Here is a 21,029-nt window from a genome sequence, read left to right as displayed (position 1 = left end):
GCCACTTTTTTTGTGAGACTTTAGGATGTGCCTGGGCATGCCTGGTGCACTCTGTACGCACACCTGTGGCAACAGACAGCATGGTCTCCCCTCGTTTCCTCCCATGTTTCCCCACCATTCCTTTTGTCAATTTTCTTACTGCAGAAAGTCTATTCAGAAAACAAGGTGGAATTGCAGCACATGGCCTTCAGAGTGGTAGGGCCAGGAGCCCTCCCTCTGGAAGCAGCCCAAGTCTGTGACTTTTTTTACTGGCCCCTTAGGCAAAGGCAGTTTGTACATACCTCACAGGCACTGTGTTATTAGGGCCGTTGAAAATAAACAAAAGAGAAGCCAGTTCTTTACACAAAGGGAAGGGATTCTCCATATGCCCCATGCACTTTGCCCATGTGTGTGAGTGTGTGTGTGTGTGTGTGTGTGTGTGAGAGAGAGAGAGAGAGAGAGAGAGAGAGAGACAGAGGTGTGTGTGTGTGTGTCTGTAAAGAATGAGGACACTTTGTTCTCCTAGGAGGGTGTTGGACATTTTGTGTATAGAATCACAGAATCATAGAATAGTAGGGTTGGAAGGGGCCTACAAGGCCATCAAGTCCTTGAGCCCTGCTCAGTGATCTGGGGCATTCAGCCTAAGGTCCCAAAATCTTTGAACATGGTTAATTGTTGTTAGCGCCACACATTAGAATCATAGAACAGTAGGGCTAGAAGGTGCCTACAAGACCATCGAGTCCAAGCCCCTGCTCAGTGCAGGAATCCAAGTCAGAGCCTCCCTGACAGATGGCTGTCCAGCTTCACCCTGAATGCATCCAGTGTGGGAGAGCCCACCACCTCCCTAGGGAATCCCTAGGTTCCATTGTCATATTGCTCTAACAGTCAGGACGTTTTTCCTGATGTTCAGCCGGAATCTGGCTTCCTGTCGCTTCAGCCCATTATTCCGTGTCCTGCACTCTGGGATGATCAAGAAGAGATCCTGGCCTTCCTCTCTGTGACAGCCTTTCAAATACTTGAAAAGCGCTATCCTGTCTCCCCTCAGTCTTCTCTTCTCGAGGCTAAACATGCGCAGTTCCTTCAGTCTCTCCTCACAGGGCGTTGTTTCCAGTCCCCTGATCATCTTTGTTGCCCTCCTCTGAACCCTCTCCAGATTGTCTGCATCCTTCTTCAAGTGTGGTGCCCAGAACTGGACACAGTACTCCAGATGAGGTACTCCGGATCCAGTCATTGTAATTGGCTGGATCAATGAAAGCTTTAGTTGATTAATTGGTGGGTTTTAATGGGTGGGGCTATGAGTCAAAGGCACAGTTTTTCAGGACCTTTTGGTTCTGGCATCTCCAAAAGGCCACCTACTGTATATTCAGGTTTTTGTAGTATGCAAATATATTTTAGATTAATCCATCAATGTATTAAAAGGGAAAAGGTTTGGTCAATCACAAATTATTTAAAAACTGGCAATCCTTAGGGGAACCTGTGTGAGGTGTATAAAGCATAAACTTGCCCATTTTAGCCAACTTTATCACTTCCTTGGGAACAAGACAGGAGCTGGAGTGTTTAGAAAATCTTTAAGCCGGGGTCCATAGAGAAAATCTGATTTAAAATGAGGGCTCCTCTATAAACCATTTGGTTTGCTTGATAACATATTCCCTCCACCCCCACTCTGCCACAACCCTAAATATTTCACAAGAATATGGTTTGTTTTATTAGATGTCAGTGAAACTCAATCCTCTTCGAGTCTCCTTACAGCCCACATTCAGGATATTTTTAATGGACTCCACTATAAAAGTGTCCATCACTTCTCATGCTAAAAGTTTGCCTAGTTCTGAGCAGTTACATGAAATCAAAATCTCTGTAAAACCAGGCTGTATTTCACTTCCTCAAACTTTGACAAAATAAGGGTGGACTTGACATTTCCTCTCCTGTGGTAGTTATCAATCCCCCCCCCCACTGCCCCCATGGCCAGGCTGTAGTGGCTCCCTCCTTAAGAGTGAGCCCCCCCAAGCAGCAGCTCCTATTTGTGGAAAATGGGTAGGGTGGCCACTTATACTTGGCCAAAAAAGAGGAAATTAACCCCCAAAGAGGGCACCAGTTTGCATGATTTATTTATTAAAAAATATTTTTAGGCTGCGGCCTTTAAAGGTAAAACCCTCTCAAAGTGGTGGCATAACGTTTGTATATGCTAATTTAGAGAAGACAGACTGGGGCCAATCTACGCTGAGAATTTAGTGCGGAGCGAGAGCACATCACGGTCATTCATGACACAGGACATTGTTGCCACTCTGCAGCAACCATATGGCTTCCCCCTGAAAAATGCATTTTTGCAAAATAATTTTGCTGCATCTTTTCCCCCTAAATGCAGCTGTGGTGTGGTTTTGCTGCAGTGCGCCCCATTTCCCCAAACTAAATCCTGCATACTGGCCATGTCTTGGGGTGTGGCTGTGACCTGGTCATGAGCTGGGGCCATCACTCTTCCCCCCCCCATTCCTCCCCCCACTTTGGCCACAGGCTTTTCCACTTAGCATTATTTCGCAGTAGTGCTATTTCACAGTTGCACTGTTTCACTCTTTTACTACTTTGCAGTTGCGCACTTTGGATATTGGACACTTGGCGCTATATTGTGCTGCTCACCTTTCCTTCTCAGCTATTTATTTTTAGTTTGCACTGTTTCACAGTTATGCTGTTTCAGTGTTTTCAGGGGTGGGTTATAGCTTTTCTTGTCCCCTTTCTTTATCTGGCTGTTACTTCAGATATTATGCACCAAAAGAGAGATCACAGAGAGGTACACCTGAACTGACTTAGGATCTATTTTGGAGCAATGAGTGTGCATGTAACCCCAATATCTGCGGAGTTCTGCACATGTGCAAAGCATGTGGGGGAATCTGGTTCACCTGGGGAGAGTAACTTAAGCAATTAAGCAATTGGAAAGTCACTGCACATATTGTGCAGTGGACAATTGAACACTGGGAAAAGAACAAAGGGTGCAGAAAAACAAAACCTAAACTTTAATACTTGCAAGTATCTGTTATTCAATAGCACAATAGCACATTGCCATGATAGTCATAATTGACTGTCATTTCTGTGGAGACAGGAGGCTGACAGGAAGAGGTGTTGGCTACACACTTGTACTGGGTAGGATTACAAAATCAGGAATGTACAACATTTCTGGAGAAAAAGGACTCCTGATGGTTTTGGCGTTGTAATTTCAGAGTATTGCAATTTCGCATACTGCAATAATGCAATAGTGCAATATCACATTAGCACGATAGTCATAATTGAGTTGTACTGGGTAGTTACTTATTCTCCATCATTACAATGACCAAGGGAGCAGGGAGCACGGGCTTTAATAACGCAATAACACATCTTTGGTGGTTTAGCATCATGCAGCTTAATATCAGTGTAACCATCTAGAAGCAGAGGCAGAGCGTACTTCTGAAGACATGTCGTGAATGTAAGGGGAGAGGTGTGCAACTACAGGGACATAATTCTTCTCTTCCATTAAACTTCCCTGAGCAGGGGAGCATGGAAAGAGTCAGGGAGCAAGCCTCTCACATTTGCTGAGCAGCACCTACATGGTTGATGACATTCAGTTCTACTTGCAGGACTCCACCCCCCCACCCCCGAAGTATGGCAGTTTCAAGTACCTTTTGACCCGTGAAAGCGGGTTTAAGTAGTGAATACTGTGCTTTTCTTGCTTCGTGTGCTGCTAAGGGACCAATTTCATGCAAAGCAATTTCATGCAAATCTGGATATAACCAGAAAATGCTTCTGAAACTGTTTCCATGTAGACGGGGCTCAGGTGAGCGGGGTGCTTGCTGCTCTGTCTGCTGCCCAGGTGCTGCTGCCTGTGGATGGGCCACTTCAAGGCCCCTGCTGCACTCCGTTCTTATGGTTCTTTGATGTTAAACTAGTCTCAGACTGGAACCTCTTTAAATAGAGGGCACCTTCAAATGGAGGACTGCTCTCTGCCAGCTCCCCCAAATAGAGGACTGTCTTCTGTAAAGTAGGACACCCAGCCACTATACAAATGAGTCCCTACAAGTAGGAAGGGAGTTGTCATGGACCCAACCGGCTTGGCTACCCAAGCAATTTCCAGCTCTGACTTGGAGCTGCCCTGTTTTTAGAGGTAGCACTGAAACCCCACGTGGCCTGGGAGTCCACGTGGCCCCAGGATCCCGCAAGCCTGAGAACTGAGCTCTAGAATCCTTTGTGACACTGCAGAGGAGTGGGTGCTGCTCCCATTCCTTTCTCTGGGGTTTATGGCAGGGAACTTGGTAGTGGATTGCATCCCATGTTAGTTAGTGGCGATGGGGGATGTTAGCACCACAAGGACGGCTGGGTCTGAAAAAGGGAGCCCCCTTTTTTATTTTATCAAATGCTGGCAGCTAAACATGATTAGTCCAACCCAATCCCATGTGGTCCATTTCCCTGCATTGCATGATATTACACAAGTGGCAATTTGATATTAGGGTAATCTTCTCACAGGCGGCTTGGATTGGCCAGTTGTAACACACACACCCTCCTCACCATTGCACAAGTGAGAACAGCAGCCTTCTTGTGCTTCTGTAACACCCCCTTTCCCCCTGCACCAAAACAGGCCTCGCTAAACAGCTAAAGCATGTTCTGCATTGGTTCTGCAGCAGATGTGTTAGTAAGCCGACCATTTCCTTTTTGCAAACTTGAGAAAGACTAAACCGACAATAGATCTGGTTGTACATATTATTCTACAATAGTTGCACCCCAAAAACACATTGACAGATTTTACTTTCTTGGGCTCCAAGATCACCACAGACGGTGACTGTAGCCATGAAATTAAAAGACGCTTGCTCCTTGGGAGGAAAGCTATGGCCAACCTAGACAGCATAGTCAGAAGCAGAGACATCACCTTGCCGACAAAGGTCCGTCTAATCAAAGCTATGGTTTTCCCAGTAGCAACGTATGGCTGTGAGAGCTGGACTATAAGGAAGGCTGAGCGCCGAAGAATGGATGCTTTCGAACTGTGGTGCTGGAGAAGACTCTTACGAGTCCCCTGGACTGCAAGGAGGTCAAATCAGTCCATCCTAAAGGAAATCAACCCTGACTGCTCATTGGAAGGACAGATCCTGAAGCTGAAGCTCCGATATTTTGGCCACCTAATGCGAAGAGAAAACTCCCTGGAAAAGACCCTGATGCTGGGAAAGACTGAAGGCAAAAGGAGAAGGGGACAGCATGGCTAGATAGCATCACCGATGCAATGAATATGGACTTGAGCACGCTCCGGGAGAGAGCGCAGGACAGGAAGGCCTGGCGTGCTATTGTCCGTGGGGTCACGAAGAGTCGGACACGACTGAACGACTGAACAACAACAACAACTATCTGGATAAGTTATGGGGGAGATGGAGTGCAAGCTTGTGCGCTTGAGCCTGTGCGCTGGCTCCTTGAGCATGGTGCAAATATTTTTGAGATGTGCCAATGAAACAGCACCTCCTTCTGATACTTGCATGCACGCACACACACCAGATTCCTTACAACATTGTGGCGCTCATAAGGTGACCAGGTAACCTAATTTACAGAGGACAGCCCTCTATTTTGGAGAGCTGGCCAAGGACAGTCCTCTGTTTCAAGGCATCTCCTGCAGGAAGGGCTGTCCAGTCCAAGTCCGGCTGAAAGGTGAAGATCCATCCGAAGGGAGAGCGAAAGGGCCTTGAAGTGGCCCACCCACAGGCAGCAGCACCTGGAACCAGGCACACGTGTCTCTGGGGCACAGCCTTTGTCACCACGGTGGGAAGAACGGTACTTCTATTTAAATTATAATTATTTCTAAATTTGCACCTATAACTATACATTTGCAGGTGCAATTATTCTGCAGATTGTGCCCTCTTTTGTCCTCCTTTTTGGTGAAGCAATTCCTAACTTTTTACAATGTGTGGAACCAGGCTGCCTCAGTGGCTCAAACAACTAGGAAATGTTTCAAGGGCATGAAAACTGGCGGGCAAGGGTGGGGCGAACAAGCGAAGTTCCAAACTGCTCTGATTCTCTAAACGTTGTCTCACCACTCATCTTGTGTCCAATTCCTATTCATGTTTGCAACCGCTGCTCACTCTGCACAAACAGGAACCACAAGAGCCCTGATGCTTAATCAGGCCAAGGCTCCATCTACTCCACCGTTCTGTTCACAGGGTGGTCACCCACATGCCTTTGGGAAGCCCACAAGCAGGACATGGGTGCAATAGCACCCTCCAGCCCATGTTCCCCAGCAACTGGTGTACAAAGGCCTACTGCCTCTGATACTGGAGGTAGCATACAGCCATCAGGACTGGTAGCCATTAATAGCCTTCTCCTCCAGGAATTTGTCTAACCCTCCTTTAAAGCCATCCAAATTGGTGGCCATCACTATGTCTTCTGGTAGCGAATTCCATAGTTTGACCCTGTGCAGTGTGGAGATGTCCTTCCTTTGATCTGTCCTGAATCTCCCACCAATCAGCTTCATGGGATGACCCCATTGGCTTCTAGTGTTATGAGAGTGGGAGAAAAATGGCTCCCTGTCCACATTCTCCACATCATGCATAATTTTGTACAACTTGCACAGATCGAGCCACGATCGAATGGGAGATCTGCACAAATCTTCCCAAATTTGCTCAATGGGTTAAAGTGGGATGGATTTAGTTTACTGTGGACATTTCTGCAAATTGTGTTTGACAATTTGTGAATATTTTTGGTGGATATGTGCTCGTGCTCACATTCAGAGATTTGAACAGGGCGTGCTTGTGTGTGTTTGCGAGCAAAAATGAAATTCTCACGTATGCCTAGGACAGGGCTCCAGCATTGCTTGAGGGATGTCAGACAAGGATTTGCCTCTGAGTCATAGCCCAGGGCTCTCACCCAAAGGAGGGAGCTGCATGGAAACCAGTCAGGAGAGGAGGGAAGCCACTCGGCAGCGGTGGGCCGGAGCGGGTCAAGCGGCGTTCCTTGACGTCTCTGCAAAGGCTCGTTTACAAGCCTAAGCATCCAGGCCCCTCTGGAGCTTCCTGTCAGGGCTTGGGCCTAGTCATGGCCTTCGCCATTCTTGGCAGGATGTGGGCTGACAGCTCATCTGCACCATGTCATTTGAGAAGAGTTGTTTCCCAGCTCATATTGTCCTCCCAGTTGTCTACAGCAGCAGTAGATGTGACTGTTCTGTTCAAGGCTAACTTTCGGCCCAGCAATAGATAAGGTGGTAGTTATTAAATGAAAGCTTAGCTTGGCAGAGTGCAGCGGGGATGGCCGCCTCCACCACCTCTGCCAGAAAACATTGCCTCACAGACATCAGATCCCTGTTTTTGTCTGGAATGAGGCAAACATCACATGAAGGAAAACAATTGGTCTTCCGTGGAGTGCACTTCACCCTCATTCCCTGGAAAGTTGCAATGTTTTATCGGCATCCCACTCGTAGGGAAGATTAAAGCTCAGCGTCTTTTTCTTTGGGCTGTTTTCAGGATGTATGTATTAGTCTTTCCAAGATACATAAATATGACTTCCAGTATAAATAGGATTTTTCTGAAAGGTCCAGGCCCTTAGCTTTCGAAACAACAGAGCTGCCTCCCCCTCCCTGGGTGGCCTCTTGGCCAGGGTGGGATCGTTGGTCTTGGTTCTCATTTTGTAAAACGGGAATAGTCGAGTGCTACCCCCACAATATAGTCGGGATCCAAGTGTGAGGCCGCCTTAGAATTGAGGCGTGAGCATGGAATGTCATGGTGCTCGATAAGCAGTAATGAATAAAGCCACCTTCTTGTCCTCGCTTGATTAGAGGCTGGATTAGTTGTTAGGCTTCATATGGCTTAGTGTCCTGGTGAAATGATCCAAGTGCAGCCCTGCAAGATGGCCCTCCGCTTTAACGTAACAGGGGGGCGTGGGCGTATTTGCAGGAGGGACAAAATACCCTGCCAAATGCAGAAGGCGAGTGAGTGGGGAATCCACACAGAACTCCGTTCTGCCACCCTTGTAGACTCTCCACAAACTCACCAGGGCTAGAGAGGCAAATGGTCCTTTGCAAGAGAGCTGAGGGAAGCCACAGGCAGATCTCTCCCCCAACCCATGGTTGATTCTTAATTAAAAACAATTATATGGTGTGTGTATACATACACACACACACAGAGAGTTTATGCTACAAGTGGCTGTGGGTTTATTGTGCTAAAGAAATGCGAGGTACAAATCATGAAAATAAAATGACAAATACATCAAGTGACCCTCTTGACACTGATGGAACCTTCCTTTCCACCCTCCCTGCTTCACATTACCTAGTGGAGGTAGTGGGTGGTAGGCAGGGTGCTGTCAGTGATGGAGGGGTGAACAAAGATGTGGCGGGGGGGACACAGGCGTGGCAGGTTTCTGCAGCGGAACAAAAACCTGCAAAATATGTTTAATGAGAGAGAGGGCCTTTTCAGTGGTGACACCATGTCTGTGGAATGCTCTCCCCAGAAGGGCTCACCTGGCGCCTCCTATATGGTCTTTTTGGCAATAAATGCTTTTTATTCTCCCAGGCATTTCAAGAACTGTTTTTAGTGTTTTCATGATTTTATTCTGGTGCTCATTCTAATTTGGTTTTAAGTGCTGCGATGGTTTTATCCTGTGCTGCTGGTTTTATCTTGATTTTATTCTGCTCTGCCTTTATTTTTAGCTTTAATGTTTGTATTATGTTTCTAATGCATTGTACATCACCCAGAGAACTCTGGTTATTGGGCGGTTTAAAAGCACAACATAGAAGTAAAGCAGAGATTATGACAGTGGGATGAGTGTGTACACCATAAGCAACCTGTGTGCCCTTGTTTTTCCACCTTCACCTCTTAGAAACACCCCCCCCAACAACACTGTTGTCTGCCTCCAGCCTAGCAGGAGTGCAATCTGAGGAGCGTCACTGGCAGTGGGGGTCAGGCAACCCCCTCCATGTGTTGAAAGGACTCATGAGGCAGGTGGACTAGCCTTCCTGTGGAGAGCCCCTTCATACCCTGGCCACAGGGCTGTGTGGCAGGGGTGGGGCCATAGCGTGTGGCAGGAACCCAGGCCATCCCATGCGGCCCTGTGGGGCCCCCACGCATTCTTTCAACTTGTGGAGGGGTCATCTGAACTCCCCTACTGTAAAGGGCTCCAAGGAGCAAAGGACTTTTGCAGGCCCAGGAAACATTGGGCAGTATCCAACTGTGCCTTTCACTGGGCGCAAACGACATTGCGTCCGTGAAAACTAGGTTCTGAGCCATGCACAAGAAGAGAATCCAAGCAAGTTACCTTTGTGCAGACATGGCTGCACAAGTGTAATGTGCAAGCACTTTCGCAATGGAAAGGTTCTGCGGAGCTCCGCAGATGCTGTTTGAGTTTGTGGTATGACACCGTTGGCACTGCCCTTCACAAGGACTAAGACGCGCTGAGAATTAACCGCTTCTCTTTGTGTGTGTGGTTCGTAACTCTCTGGTTAAGCACTGAACTGACTGGCTCTTTCTGGATCATTAGTTATGTATTTCTCACCTCCCTGCTGCGTATTACAAAGGAATCAAAGCTGCAGTAATAAAAGAGGCCACAGCCATTATTCCATGCATCTCCCAGGAACACAATCAATATCCTTCAAGTTCAAATGGATTTTCCTTCATTTGTTTTCAAGGCCCAAAGTTTCATTTTAAAAAAGCAACTTGGAATTAAAAATGATTATTTAAGAAATCAAAAAATGTGGATTTAAGTCCTGTCGAGACTGTCTTTTAAAAAATGCTTCAAATAGCAGACCGTGGGACTGTTGCTCTGTTACAGTAATGTATGTTTCTTAAGGCAATAGCCAAAATGTATAGACGTTAAAGCTTTAAAAACTCGCAACGTTCTAAAGACCTGACTTGCAGCCTGTCCCTCAACAGTGCAGAGGGCCAGGAGGGGCTGGCTGCCCTCTCTCACACAGATGAGGTCTGGGTGCCAAAAAGCGACTCTTAAAAAAAAAACCAGGCAAGCAGGCCAAGGCATTTGACCGAGTGATGCTGAGGGGAAGAGGGGAAAAGAGCAGCACTCATGGCCGTTCCGTTGGCCCCAAATCCCACAGTCAGGGACAGCTATTCAATTTTCTTGTGTCTTGTCTCTGTCTTAGATCCCAGGTTAGTAGCCCACCCTTCCTCCAAAGTGGTGTGCACGGATGGGGCTCCCTCTCTTTTACTGGCACAACAGCCCTGCAAGGTAGGTTAGGTGCTCTCGGGAAAAGGTGAGTGGCCCAAGGTCTCCCAGGGTGTTTTCCAGCCCGAGCCGCGAATCTGAGCCTGGGTCTTCCCAGCCCAAGACGAACACTCTCACCACGACACCATGCTGGCAGCCTTCTCTCGGCGCTCCTGCATCCAGCGGAGGCCCAGCCTTGAGGGGAGGGGGCAGCTGCCTCGGGTGTTGCACTTCAGGAGCTGGCGGAGCAGCACATGTGGCCCGGATGCGGCGCACTTCTCTGTCCTTGCACCCACATCATTCACAGCTGCTGCCAGGGAGCTGGGAGCCATGCCTTTGGATGGCATCTTCTTTGGCAGCAGGGCAGCCAGCACCACATGATGCTGTTGTTGCCCAGCTACTGGCCAGCCATGCCTTTGTTGGGCAGATCGCTTGTTAACAGCCCAGCACGATCAGCTGATGGGAGCTAATGGCTGGGAGGTAGTTGGAAATCTCCCTGTGTGTTTGGCCAGGAGATCCATCAGAACCTGAAGTAAGTGACCCTGCCTCGAAGAAAGAGGGGGGCTGCTGCAGAGTGCGCAAGTGTGGAGAAACAACAATTTGGGCAGTTTGGGGAAGAGAGAGAAAAAGAGGGAGAGGGAGAGAGGGAAGGAGAGAGGTGAGCTGAGGGTGTAGGGCTTCTCTCTGGGCTCTGGTTTGGGGTAGTAATGTTATAGAAGAACATAAGACCATCAGAAGAGCCCTGATGCTGGATCAGACCAAGGGTCCACCTAGTCCAGCATTCTGTTCACACAGTGGCCAGCCAGCTGTCGACTGGGAACCCACAAGCAGGGCGTGACCGCAACAGCACCCTCCCGCCCATGTTCCCCAGCAACTGGTGTACACAGGCTCACTGCCTCAGGTACTGGAGGTGGCACAGAGCCACCAGGACCAGTAGCCACTCACCGCCTTCTCCTCCAGGAATATGTCTAACCCCCTTTTAAAGCCATCCGCAGTGGTGGCCATCACCGCATCCTGTGCTAGTGAATTCCACAGTTCAATGCGTGGTGTGAAGAAGTGGTTCCTTCGGTCTGCGCGAATCCCCCACCCCTCAGCTTCACGGGAGGACCCCACCGGGTTCCAGTACTTTGAGAGAGGGGGAAATGTCTCCCTCTCCACATGCTCCACACCAGGCATAATTTTGCAGACCTCCGTCACGTCTCCCCGACCCTCTTTTCCGAGCTGAACAGCCCCAGCTGTTGTCGCCTCCTCTCGCAGCGGAGATGCCGCAGCCCCTCGATCATTTCGGGCGCCCTTCTCTGCCCTCTCCCTGCTGCTTCGGAGGCGTGCTTGCCGCTTCCTCCATTCCGCTTGTGTGTTTGTCTGCGGACCCAAGGCCGCAGTGCGCAAGTTGCCCGCCCCCGAGGGGACCAGGGCGGCAGCACGGCCCCTGGCGGCCCCGGACCCACGGGGAAGTCCTGGCCGGGCGACACCGTGGCCCCCCCACGGTGGCAGCGAGCCCGGAGCCGGAGGCGGGCGCCCCAGAGCTCCCGACGCCGCTTCCGGGGGCCGCCCGCGGGCTGTGGCCGTCGCGCCCCTCCGTCGCGAGGAGCTGCCCGGCGGGCGCCGGGCCGTCTGGCGGGCGCCGCGTGGCGGGCAGCGCGCTCCGGCAGCCTTGCGCCCCCGCGCTTCTCTTAGCCCGCGGGTCCTTCGCAGCCGCGCGGGGCGGGGGCGCCCTTCCAGCCGCCCGCGCCGCCCTTCCGAGCCGGCCCCCGCCGGGCCCGGGAGGAGGCCTTCTCGCCCCGGCAGGCTCCCCTCGCCGCCTGGCCCGGCTGCGCCTTCGCGCCGCACGCGCCGCGGAGCCGCCTCGCGCGTCCGCTCTGCGGCAGGCGGCCCCTTTCGGCGGCGCTGAAGGCGCCGCGCCGCGTGGGGAGCGGCGGCTTCCCGGCCCTGTGATTCCCGGCTGAGCCGGGGCTGGAGCTGGGCCGCCGAGCGCCGCGAGCAGAAGCCGCCCGCCAGGCGAGGCCGGCGCGCCGGGCGGGCCGGAGACGGCGCCCAGGCGGCCCCTCGGCGCGAGCCATCTGCGCCGCCCCGGGTCCGCCGCGGGCAGCCGCCGAGAGAGGGGGGCGCCGGGCGGGCCGCAGGCGCGGGCCGGGCTCGCTCCGCCAGCCGCGGCATCGCTGCTCCTGCAGCGGGGCCGCGCTCGGGCCGCTCCGGCAAATACGCGTTTCTCTCGCACCCCCCGCCCCGCATCTGGCTTGGTACCGGTTTCAGATCGTTGTTGCGTGCTTTTCCGTTTAAAATGAAGTCCCCGAGGCGGTAGCAACAATATTAGAAACGCAACAAGTTAGAACAAAATAGTTCAAAACGACAAAGTCGTGGAAGCGACAGCTTCGACGAGATAAAACCTAAAAACACCGAGCCGTCATTGAAAGAAACATCGGATCAAGCAGAGGTTAAAACCACTCGGCAGAAAAAACCCATCCGGTCACAGTGCAGTGGAAAAAAGCGCCCGGAAGCAAGGAAGTCTAAGGGTCAAAGCACACAATACGTTCAATGCACGCATGCCGCTGACCGTCTCTGTCTACTCGCAAGTAAGCATGCGGGCCCTGATCTGGATTGGGACCACCCCATGTGAGGTGGGGAGGTTTCAACCGCCCCACCCCAGGTGTTTGTTTTCCAAAATTCACCCTACGCACACGCATGCACGCAGGGGGGGCTAAAACAAGCCAGGCGCCTGCAGCAGCACCCCCCCCCCCACCGTGCTGGCAAAGGCCTCCCTCTGCTTCCCTGACCTTTGACTGCGCCTGTGCAGTTTGTAGTCTTCTGGTGTCTGTTCAATGTCATGTGTCATGGTGGGTCATCTGTCCCGGAACACAGCTGAGAAGATGCTTGAAAGAGGGCTGGTCCTTGGACAGCCAAGCCAGCATGGGCCTCACAGGATGGCCACCCGTCTGGGCTTGGGCAAGACGTGCCAGGACTCCAGGGTACAGGTTGCTTTTGCGGTAGGGATGGAAGTGACTCCCGGCTCAGTTAGAAGCCCAGCCAGGAACCCAGTGCCCAGCAGGGGCAGGAGGATTACTGGCATGGACACCGGACCCACCTCATCCCCCCAGTTGAGGGACAGGAACGTCGGAACGTCGGACGCTGCCTTAGGCTGAGTCAGACCCTTGGTCCATCGGAGCCACTGCCGTGGACACTGGCTGGCTGCAAGGGCTCTCCAGGGTCTCGGGCTAGAGTTTTCCCTGCCCTACCTAGAGACACCAAGGAGTGAAGCTGGGACCTTCTGCTTGCAAAGCAGGGGCTCTCCCACTGAGCTAGGGCCCCTCCCTGGTGTTGGGAGGTCCCAGGTCCCCGCTGGGTTCTCCACACTTGCTTGGGGTTGATTGCAGAATCTCCAGTCCAGACTGAGGGAAGAGCAGCATGCGTCCGGAACAGAAATGTTCGGAGTGGTAACAGCCCTGTTAGTTCTTGACAGGTCTCCAGAAGACTTCTTTTGGCTGGTTCCAGCAAGTATAGGATCGTACAGCAGCTTGTGAAAAGTGACGCACCAAGTGCCACCAAGGGAAGCACTGTCAATGACTTAGTAACTTAGTTGCCCCATTAAAATTGCCAGGTGTTCTGTGATTTTATCTCTTAGCTGGGGAAGGAGGATGCCGGATTGCAAGTGCCTGTCCACCCCCCACGCCCCTGTTACGTACTGGGCCAAGGTAAGGGTCGTGTCCATAATTCCACCCCCTTTGGGCCACATCCACTCCTGGAGCACAGAGCCTGGCAGGATTCGATTGAGGGGATGTGGTCCTCCACAGGGAGAAGTCCCCCCAGCCCTGCTCAGGCTGTCTCGCCTGGTTTACCACTAAATAAAAGCAAATGCAAACATGTGTGCAAACAGAAGTGTGCCCAACAAATTATAAGGAAAGCACTGAAATAGCACACATTGTGCATTGTTAGCGCACTTGGAAGGACTGGGAAGTGCATGGGATCCTGCACCCCCAGCCAGATTGACCAAGTGAAGGCTGTGCACTTCAGTGTCTCGTGCAGCTCCCGGGCATTTCAGCGGTGCTTGCGCAGGAGAACTTCCGGGTGAGTTTACAGCATACGTTAATGGCAGGGGTCTCTGCCTCAAGCATCAAAAGGTGTTGGGCCCACACATTGTCCAGAAGCCCTGTGCCCGGATCCTGCCTAAGTCTCCTTAGGACCATCATTAACTTACAGCCTCAGTTCCCCAGGTTGTAAAATGGAAGTCATACCCATCTACCGGTGTTAGAAATTGGAGTAAAAATCATTTGCCATGATCGCCTACATGCACTCCCTGGGTCATTGCAAGGACAAATAGTAGTCAGAGCATATAGTATGTTACTGGAAACATGATTAATTATAGTTATTATTTGAAAGCCCAGTACCCCACATGGTAGGAATGAAGTGCTCTTAGCCGGTGTGAGATGAAGCTGTGAGTGATGTCGCTCTGCCTCCATTTCCCTTCCCTTCCTCTGTTGTTTTCCCTGTGTTGAATTTGAGATTGTAAGCTTATTGGGACAGGGATTTGTCTGTCCCCTTGTACGGTGCAACTGGGCACATGGAAGGCACTTTATAAACAGTAAATCATGATGTGCAACGTGGAAGTTTGGGCTACAAAAGTGTCCCTTTGCACAGCCTGTCCAATATCAGTTTAGCCAGCAAGTGGGGACAGCCATATTTGGGGGGTGCCAGTGAGACAGTGCATATTTTGTCTGGTGCACTGCAAGATCTCTTGCTGATACGCAGGAGAAGACCCAGGAGCACAACTCATGGATTGCACTGTGCCTCTGCTTGGGTGGCAAAATGTTTTGGGATAACCCTGCTGGGAAGGGAGGAGGGAAGGAAGAATGGAATGGGATGGTCGGAAGGAAGGCAGGAGGGAAGGAAGGAAGCTGCTAACACTTACTATTAGTATGAACGTTCCCAGGAACTCTGCGAGAGCTTCCTTCAGCAAGCTGTTCTCTAGGGCAAATTTGACTTTCCAGCTCCTTTCTGTTTTCTTGGTCATGTTGGCTTCCTCTTCCTTGGTGGTTCTGACTAGTGAAGGACAGCTGTAAAATTTGCTCTGTAATCTTCTCTTGCTTCTCTTGAACTTTGACACTCCTCCTCATATGTTGAAATATGAACGTCGGAGAGCCCCTATGCAGCCCTTGAAATCATCTGACCGTTCCGGGGATTTATGGAGCCCACTTTACATTCTCTGACCGTGCATTGTGAGTTTCCATCATGTGCCCTCCTTTCGCGGCACTCAGTTGTGCTGGTGCTATTTATAACAGGCAGCCGAGATACTGCCAGTAAGCCTGTGTTCAGAAGCTGACCAATTCTTTTCCTCCCAATTTCTTGCTGACTGGATTAATTATTACCTGATCATCCCAAATAAACATCTGTGCCATTAAACAAGAGGAGAAAAAAAAGGCAACAAGACAGGAAAATGATCTCTTATATAAGTTGCCAGATGCAAAAGCACAGCAGTTATTGGCTGGTTCCAAACAACCTCCAGGAAAGGTATGGCCAGGGATGTCTGCCAAGCAGCGTATTTAGCCGCTGTAGAAAATGCGCAACAGGTAAGAGAAATGCCACTCCCTTGGCTTAGAGGAATGCATTCTGCCCCCACATGCCCAGGTGAGCTCAGGACATGGCAGACAAGAAAAGCTAACTACATTTGGCTCGCTTTACCAATTAGCTTCTCCATCCCATTGGAGAATCAAATCTTCTGGGTCAAGAACGTAAGGAGAGCCCTTCTGGGTCAGACCAGAGGCAAAGGCCCAGGTGGTCCATTACCCTGTTTCCCACAGTGGCCAACCAGATGCCTCTGGGAAGCCCAGAAGCGGGATGTGGGGGGGGGGGGCATTTCCCTTTCCTGTCATTGCTCCCCAGCAACCTCGTACTCCCAGACATACTGCCCCCAGTACTGGAGGTGTCATTTGTGTCATGGCTCGTCGCTGTTGATAGGCCAATTTCCATGAATTCGACCAATCCCCTTTTAAAAGCCCCCTTCCTTACTGGCCATCATGACATCTTGTGGAAGGGAGTTCCGCAAGTTAATCACGCATTGTGTGAAGAAGTCCTTTCTTTTCTTTGTCCTGAATCTCCTGCCAATCATTTCCCTGGATGGTCCTCAATTCTAGAGTTATGAGAAAGGGAGGAACAGCTGTCCTCCACTCCCTGTCCCAACACGTTTTGTAAACCCTACTGCATCCTGCCTCATCACCCTTTTTCCCCTCTAACCTAAGCAGTTCCAAAGACGTCAGCCTTCCCCAGCCACATCTCCAAATCTGCTGGACTTCAGCTCATGTCACCCCACCCAGTGTGGACACTGGAGACGATAGGAGGGGCCGGTCAGCACACCGGGAGGGCACCAGGCTGGGGGAGGCTGCTCTTGCCATGCCTCACAGGTTGCCCTGTTCAGGAGCGATGGGAGTTGCAGTCCAGCACATCCGGAGGGCAGCAGCAGCTTGGGGAAAGCGCACGCAAGGTCTCGCTTGGCTCGCCATCCACCAGGCTTGCGGTCAGAAGAGAGCACTGGTGCGCAGGAAGTGAGGCACCTGGAGCCCAGGTCCAGGCATGTGCACGCACTCCACCCTACGCCCTCCTTGCATAATCCACAGCTGGCGATTTTCCACCTCTGCTGCCTCACCACACCGAGCTGACCACCACCACGACCTCAGGGTAGGGATGTACGAAAGTGACTTACCTGTTTGTGGATTATGTTTATGGGGGGGGAGGCGTTCCGTCCCCCCCCCAGAATCCTTGACGGGGGGGAGGCGCTCCGTTCCTCCCCCCCGGAATCCTCGAACAGCCGGCTGTGCTCCGCAGCAGCTCCGCAGAGCAGCTGGCCAGGCCAGAGCCATCCACAGCTGGATTTCCAGCCGCGGAGGGCTCTGGGTAAAAAAAAAACCAACAACCCGCGTATGCAAATGGCGGCGGCTATGGCCGCTGCCATTTGCATTCATTCTTTTTGGCCGTCTTAATCTACGTAAATATTTACGTAGACTATGACGGCGAAAATAAAGGGGAACGCAAATAGCGTAGCGGGCACTATTTGCGTCCCTTTTTGATTCACCATTTTAGCCTACGTAAATCTTTACATAGGCTAAAATGGCAAATCAAAAAGGGACGCAAATAGCACCCGCTACACGGTTTGCGTTCCCCTTTATTTTCGCTGTCATAGTCTACGTAAATATTTGCGTAGACTGAGACGGCCAAAAAGAAGGAACGCAAATGGCGACGGCCATAGCCGCTGCCATTTGCATACGCAGGTTTGTTTGTTTTTTTAAACCCACCCAGCCATGATAGGCTACGTAAATCTTTACGTAGCCTATCACGTCTTTTTTTTAATTTTTTACCAAGACTGGAAATGGCGGCAGCGGCGGCCGGTCGGAAGACCAGCCGCCGAAGCTGCTGCTGGAGCCGCCGCCGCCCAGAAGATCCGCCCCAGGTAACTCTCGTCACGGGGGTGATCTGTGGGGGGGCGGGGGGGCAGGCCGTTCCGCCACAGATTTTGGGGGGCTGAATGCACTGGCATTCGGCCTCACCGAGATCGGTGGCGGAATTCTCTGCCATCCCTACCCCAGGGGTCCTCGCCTGATTAGTCTCTGCCAGTTCAGGCCCCACCAATGTTTTGTGTGAGATTGTGAGGTTATAAAAATGGGAGTGAAATTCAGGTATAAATGTATTCTTGGACAAGGTGAGGTTCATGCAGCTCTGATGGACACCGCCTTGACTTGTGAGAGCCAGAAGCAGCTCCAGCCTGGTCCTCAGGTCTAGCTTGAGTTTGAACCAGGTGCACATAGATGTCAGGGTGGAAACTGAGCCAACAGAGCCCCAGAGCAGTTCTGATTCTGAGGAGGAACAGCAATCCGTGGGAGAGGAGCTCGCTCGTCTCTCACAAGCACAGCAGCTGGCAGAGATTCCTCCTGCCAGCATTCCTGGGAGAGAGAGTGACCCTGGCAGTGAGAGAGCGCTGGAAGGGAGCTTGCTGGACACTCGGCGAAGACACAGGGAGTGGGGACAGATGGAGGGCGCCGAAAGGAGGCGCTCCACTTGTTTGGTGCGCAAACAACGGTCGCATCCCGAGGACTCAAGGGAAAGAGGGAGGATCTCTTCCTAGCCCATAAGTTCAGGGTCTTCCCGTGGTTCTCCTTCAAACAGGGACCAACTGCCTTACCTGGAGCTTAGGCTACTCTGCTATCTTTCCCCAGTGCTGTTCCTTGCTTTGGCGCTAGTGATTAGTATTCTGAAAGAGTCATAAAGTAATACAGGAATAAAGTCTCAGAAAGAATTCCTCGTCGTCTGTGTCCTGAGTTGGCTATTGGTGGGGATTGCAAGAGGCAGCTAGGGTGCTCCTGACAGTAGCAATCTCCAGGCAGCGGCACGCAGGGGCTCATCATACTGCTGATCGTACTGCCTGTGGGACCAGGTTTCTGATGGGGGAGGGGGAACAGCCCACCCCATATGCACTACATACCAGGTGCATTCGACTATTGCTCATTCTGCTAGTCCTTTTTGACTTCTTAATGTTTGCATTTAATTTATTTACCCATTTTGCTTTAAAGGTGGTCTAGGCTTTTTTTCCTGGGCCAGTATTACATGTTACTTCTTTATTTATATCCCGCCTTTCTTTCACCATGGAACTCAAGGTGCCCATGCTGAGTGCCCAGGCCATCTCCCCTCCCGTCACTGGCCAGTCCCAGATCAGCAAGGTACATTCATTTATTATTTATCTGTTACATTTATATCCCACCTTTCCTCCAAAGAGCCCAAGGCAGTGTACATAATCCTCCTCCTCTCCATTTCATCCTCACAGCAACCCTGTGAGGTAGGTTAGGCTGAGAGTCGGTGACTGGCCAAAGTCACCCAGTGAGCTTCCTGGCCGAGTGGGGACTCGAATCCGCATCTCCCCGGTCCCGGTCCAGCACTCTCACCACTTGACTCTGGGTCTAACATGGGCCACCATGTGCATAGGGCCAGGCCACAAAGGGAAAAATAAAAAAGTCATCTGAAAGGGCCTTTTAGTTTAGTACGAGTCACGTCTCTTACAATAGGGGGCTCAATTACTGGATAATAACTGGATTCTAGACATACTTTCTAAAGCTGATCCCCCCCCCCTCCCGTTTGAGGTCTCCACACACATTCCATCATCGGGGGGGGGGGGGAATGTCTCCGGGTGAGGCATGTGCAGGAAGTGAAATCTAATAAGGGCCTGAGGCCCCAGCAAGTACCTGAAGGACTATCCAAGGGAAGAACGATTTTCTTTCTGTGGAAACGTTTTATGCTCTCCAGCTGATGTCACGGCACAAGGATGGTGCAAGAAAGGAACACAAGGAGGAGCGGGCGAGCAGTAATCCTTTAAGACCTCAATTACTCTTTTTTGCAACTCCCATTTCCTTTTACTGCTGCTTTTCTTCATACGGCAACCTTAAATAAAGGAACGGTGATTTACGGTCCCAATGGAGTGTGCTAAAGGGCATGGTGATTTTCACGGGCCCACCCTGGAGGGCGACCAAAGCGTTCCCTGAGAGCCAGGGTAACCAGCCAGCCTGGATTTTACAGTTCTAATGACTGACTAACACTGAGTTTTATCAGCAGCGCCCAGTATTGGGGTCTGAAAAAGTTTGCCCCCTACCAAGCACTGCTTCCGCACTGCAGTGGGGGTGTGCGTAAGGCATGTGTGTGCACGTGTGTGTGTGACTGAGGCTCCCGTCTCTCTGGCTCCGGCGCCTTACCTCCTGCATGGCCACCACGGGTGCTCTGCTTCCATGGCAAGCTTGGCAGACTGAGCTCCTAGGAACTATCTAGGCTGTGGTCCCAGCCTGTCCAACCGTCCATCAGCTGGCCCCCAAGGACCTGTCCTGGCCTACCAAGCCCTAGAAAGAAACCTCCTGCTCCTGTGAACCTGATCAGCCTTGGAGGAGGCCCTGCTGTATGGTATGTCCTGTCTATAAATGAAATCAGACTGGCCAACACAGGAGACAGGGCCTTCTCAGTGGTGGCACAGAGGCTGTGCCACTCATTCTCAGCAATGATTTGCCAGGTTACCCCTTCTCCTATCTTTAGACAGTTGGTAAAGACTTTTAAAATTCCAGATGGCTTTTAATGTCGGATCTGCTGTGTGCCATTTCAATCCTGCTCTTTGTTGGACTCCTCAGATCTTCTGCATCGCTCTGTGTATTTGTGTTTGTGCGTGTTTTATGTTTTAATGCTGCCAGCACTCCAGAGCCCTGTCCTCGACTGCTACCCTGGAACAATGCCTGGCTTTGATCAGGCACCCACGTCTGGGCCACTGGGATGGACAGCCGACTTTCCCTGGGTCCCCAAACTGCCTGCCTGGAGCCTGCCCTTGCCAGGGCCTCCTGCTCGTCCGGACTGTTGGCTGCTCTGAAGAGGTCAGTGGGCCAAGGGGGCTTTTGCTGACCTCAGCCCTTCCATCCTTTCTGGAAGTGTGGGAGCTGGGCAGGGGAGATGGATTGCTCCACGGTCCATTCTGGATCTCTTGGAGCCCTTGCATTGCAAGCAGAAAATCTCCATCCCCCTAACCCAGGCTCCATATTCATTAAGCCATAACGACTCTATTAATTGAATATGTAAGTTTGCCTAATTAGACACAAGACTTATTTCTTCGGTTTAAAGGGTAAAAATAAAAAATTTAAGCAGGCGAACAAGATCGAGCATTTAGCGATGATGAATGGGAACTGGGAAAGTGCAATATTCCAATATGGGTGTTGTTAATGGCATCCGTTCATTAAGCGATATACATTAGCAGAAAGGTCAGTCCATTTTAGGGCTTGATGCATTTCTCAGATAGTAAATTTAAAAATGTGGGTGTGTCAGTGGGAAGGAGGAAGAGCTGAGCATGGAGAGCATGGCACTGGGTCACTCACCAGGCCATTTCTGGGATTTCACAAGCAGCAACA

The 21,029-nt window shown here is 51.3% G+C and overlaps 1 protein-coding gene across 1 annotated transcript in view; it reads right to left on the bottom strand.

Moving 5' to 3' along the window:
- The window catches only part of AQP9 (aquaporin 9), a 45,081-nt gene extending 29,442 nt beyond the window's left edge, over nt 1–15,639 (bottom strand). The window contains exon 1 of the mRNA XM_084817826.1: nt 15,023–15,639. Within this exon, the coding sequence (XP_084673952.1) occupies nt 15,023–15,124 (102 nt within the window). The 5' untranslated portion in view covers nt 15,125–15,639. The remainder of the gene's footprint in view (nt 1–15,022) is intronic.
- Nucleotides 15,640–21,029: the final 5,390 nt, after the last annotated feature.

This window comes from Heloderma suspectum, chromosome 11 (assembly GCF_057233095.1).
Source record: "Heloderma suspectum isolate Gila_16-S chromosome 11, 16-S_ref, whole genome shotgun sequence".
NCBI lineage: Eukaryota > Metazoa > Chordata > Lepidosauria > Squamata > Helodermatidae > Heloderma > Heloderma suspectum.
This window is presented reverse-complemented; position numbering and strand designations above follow the sequence as displayed.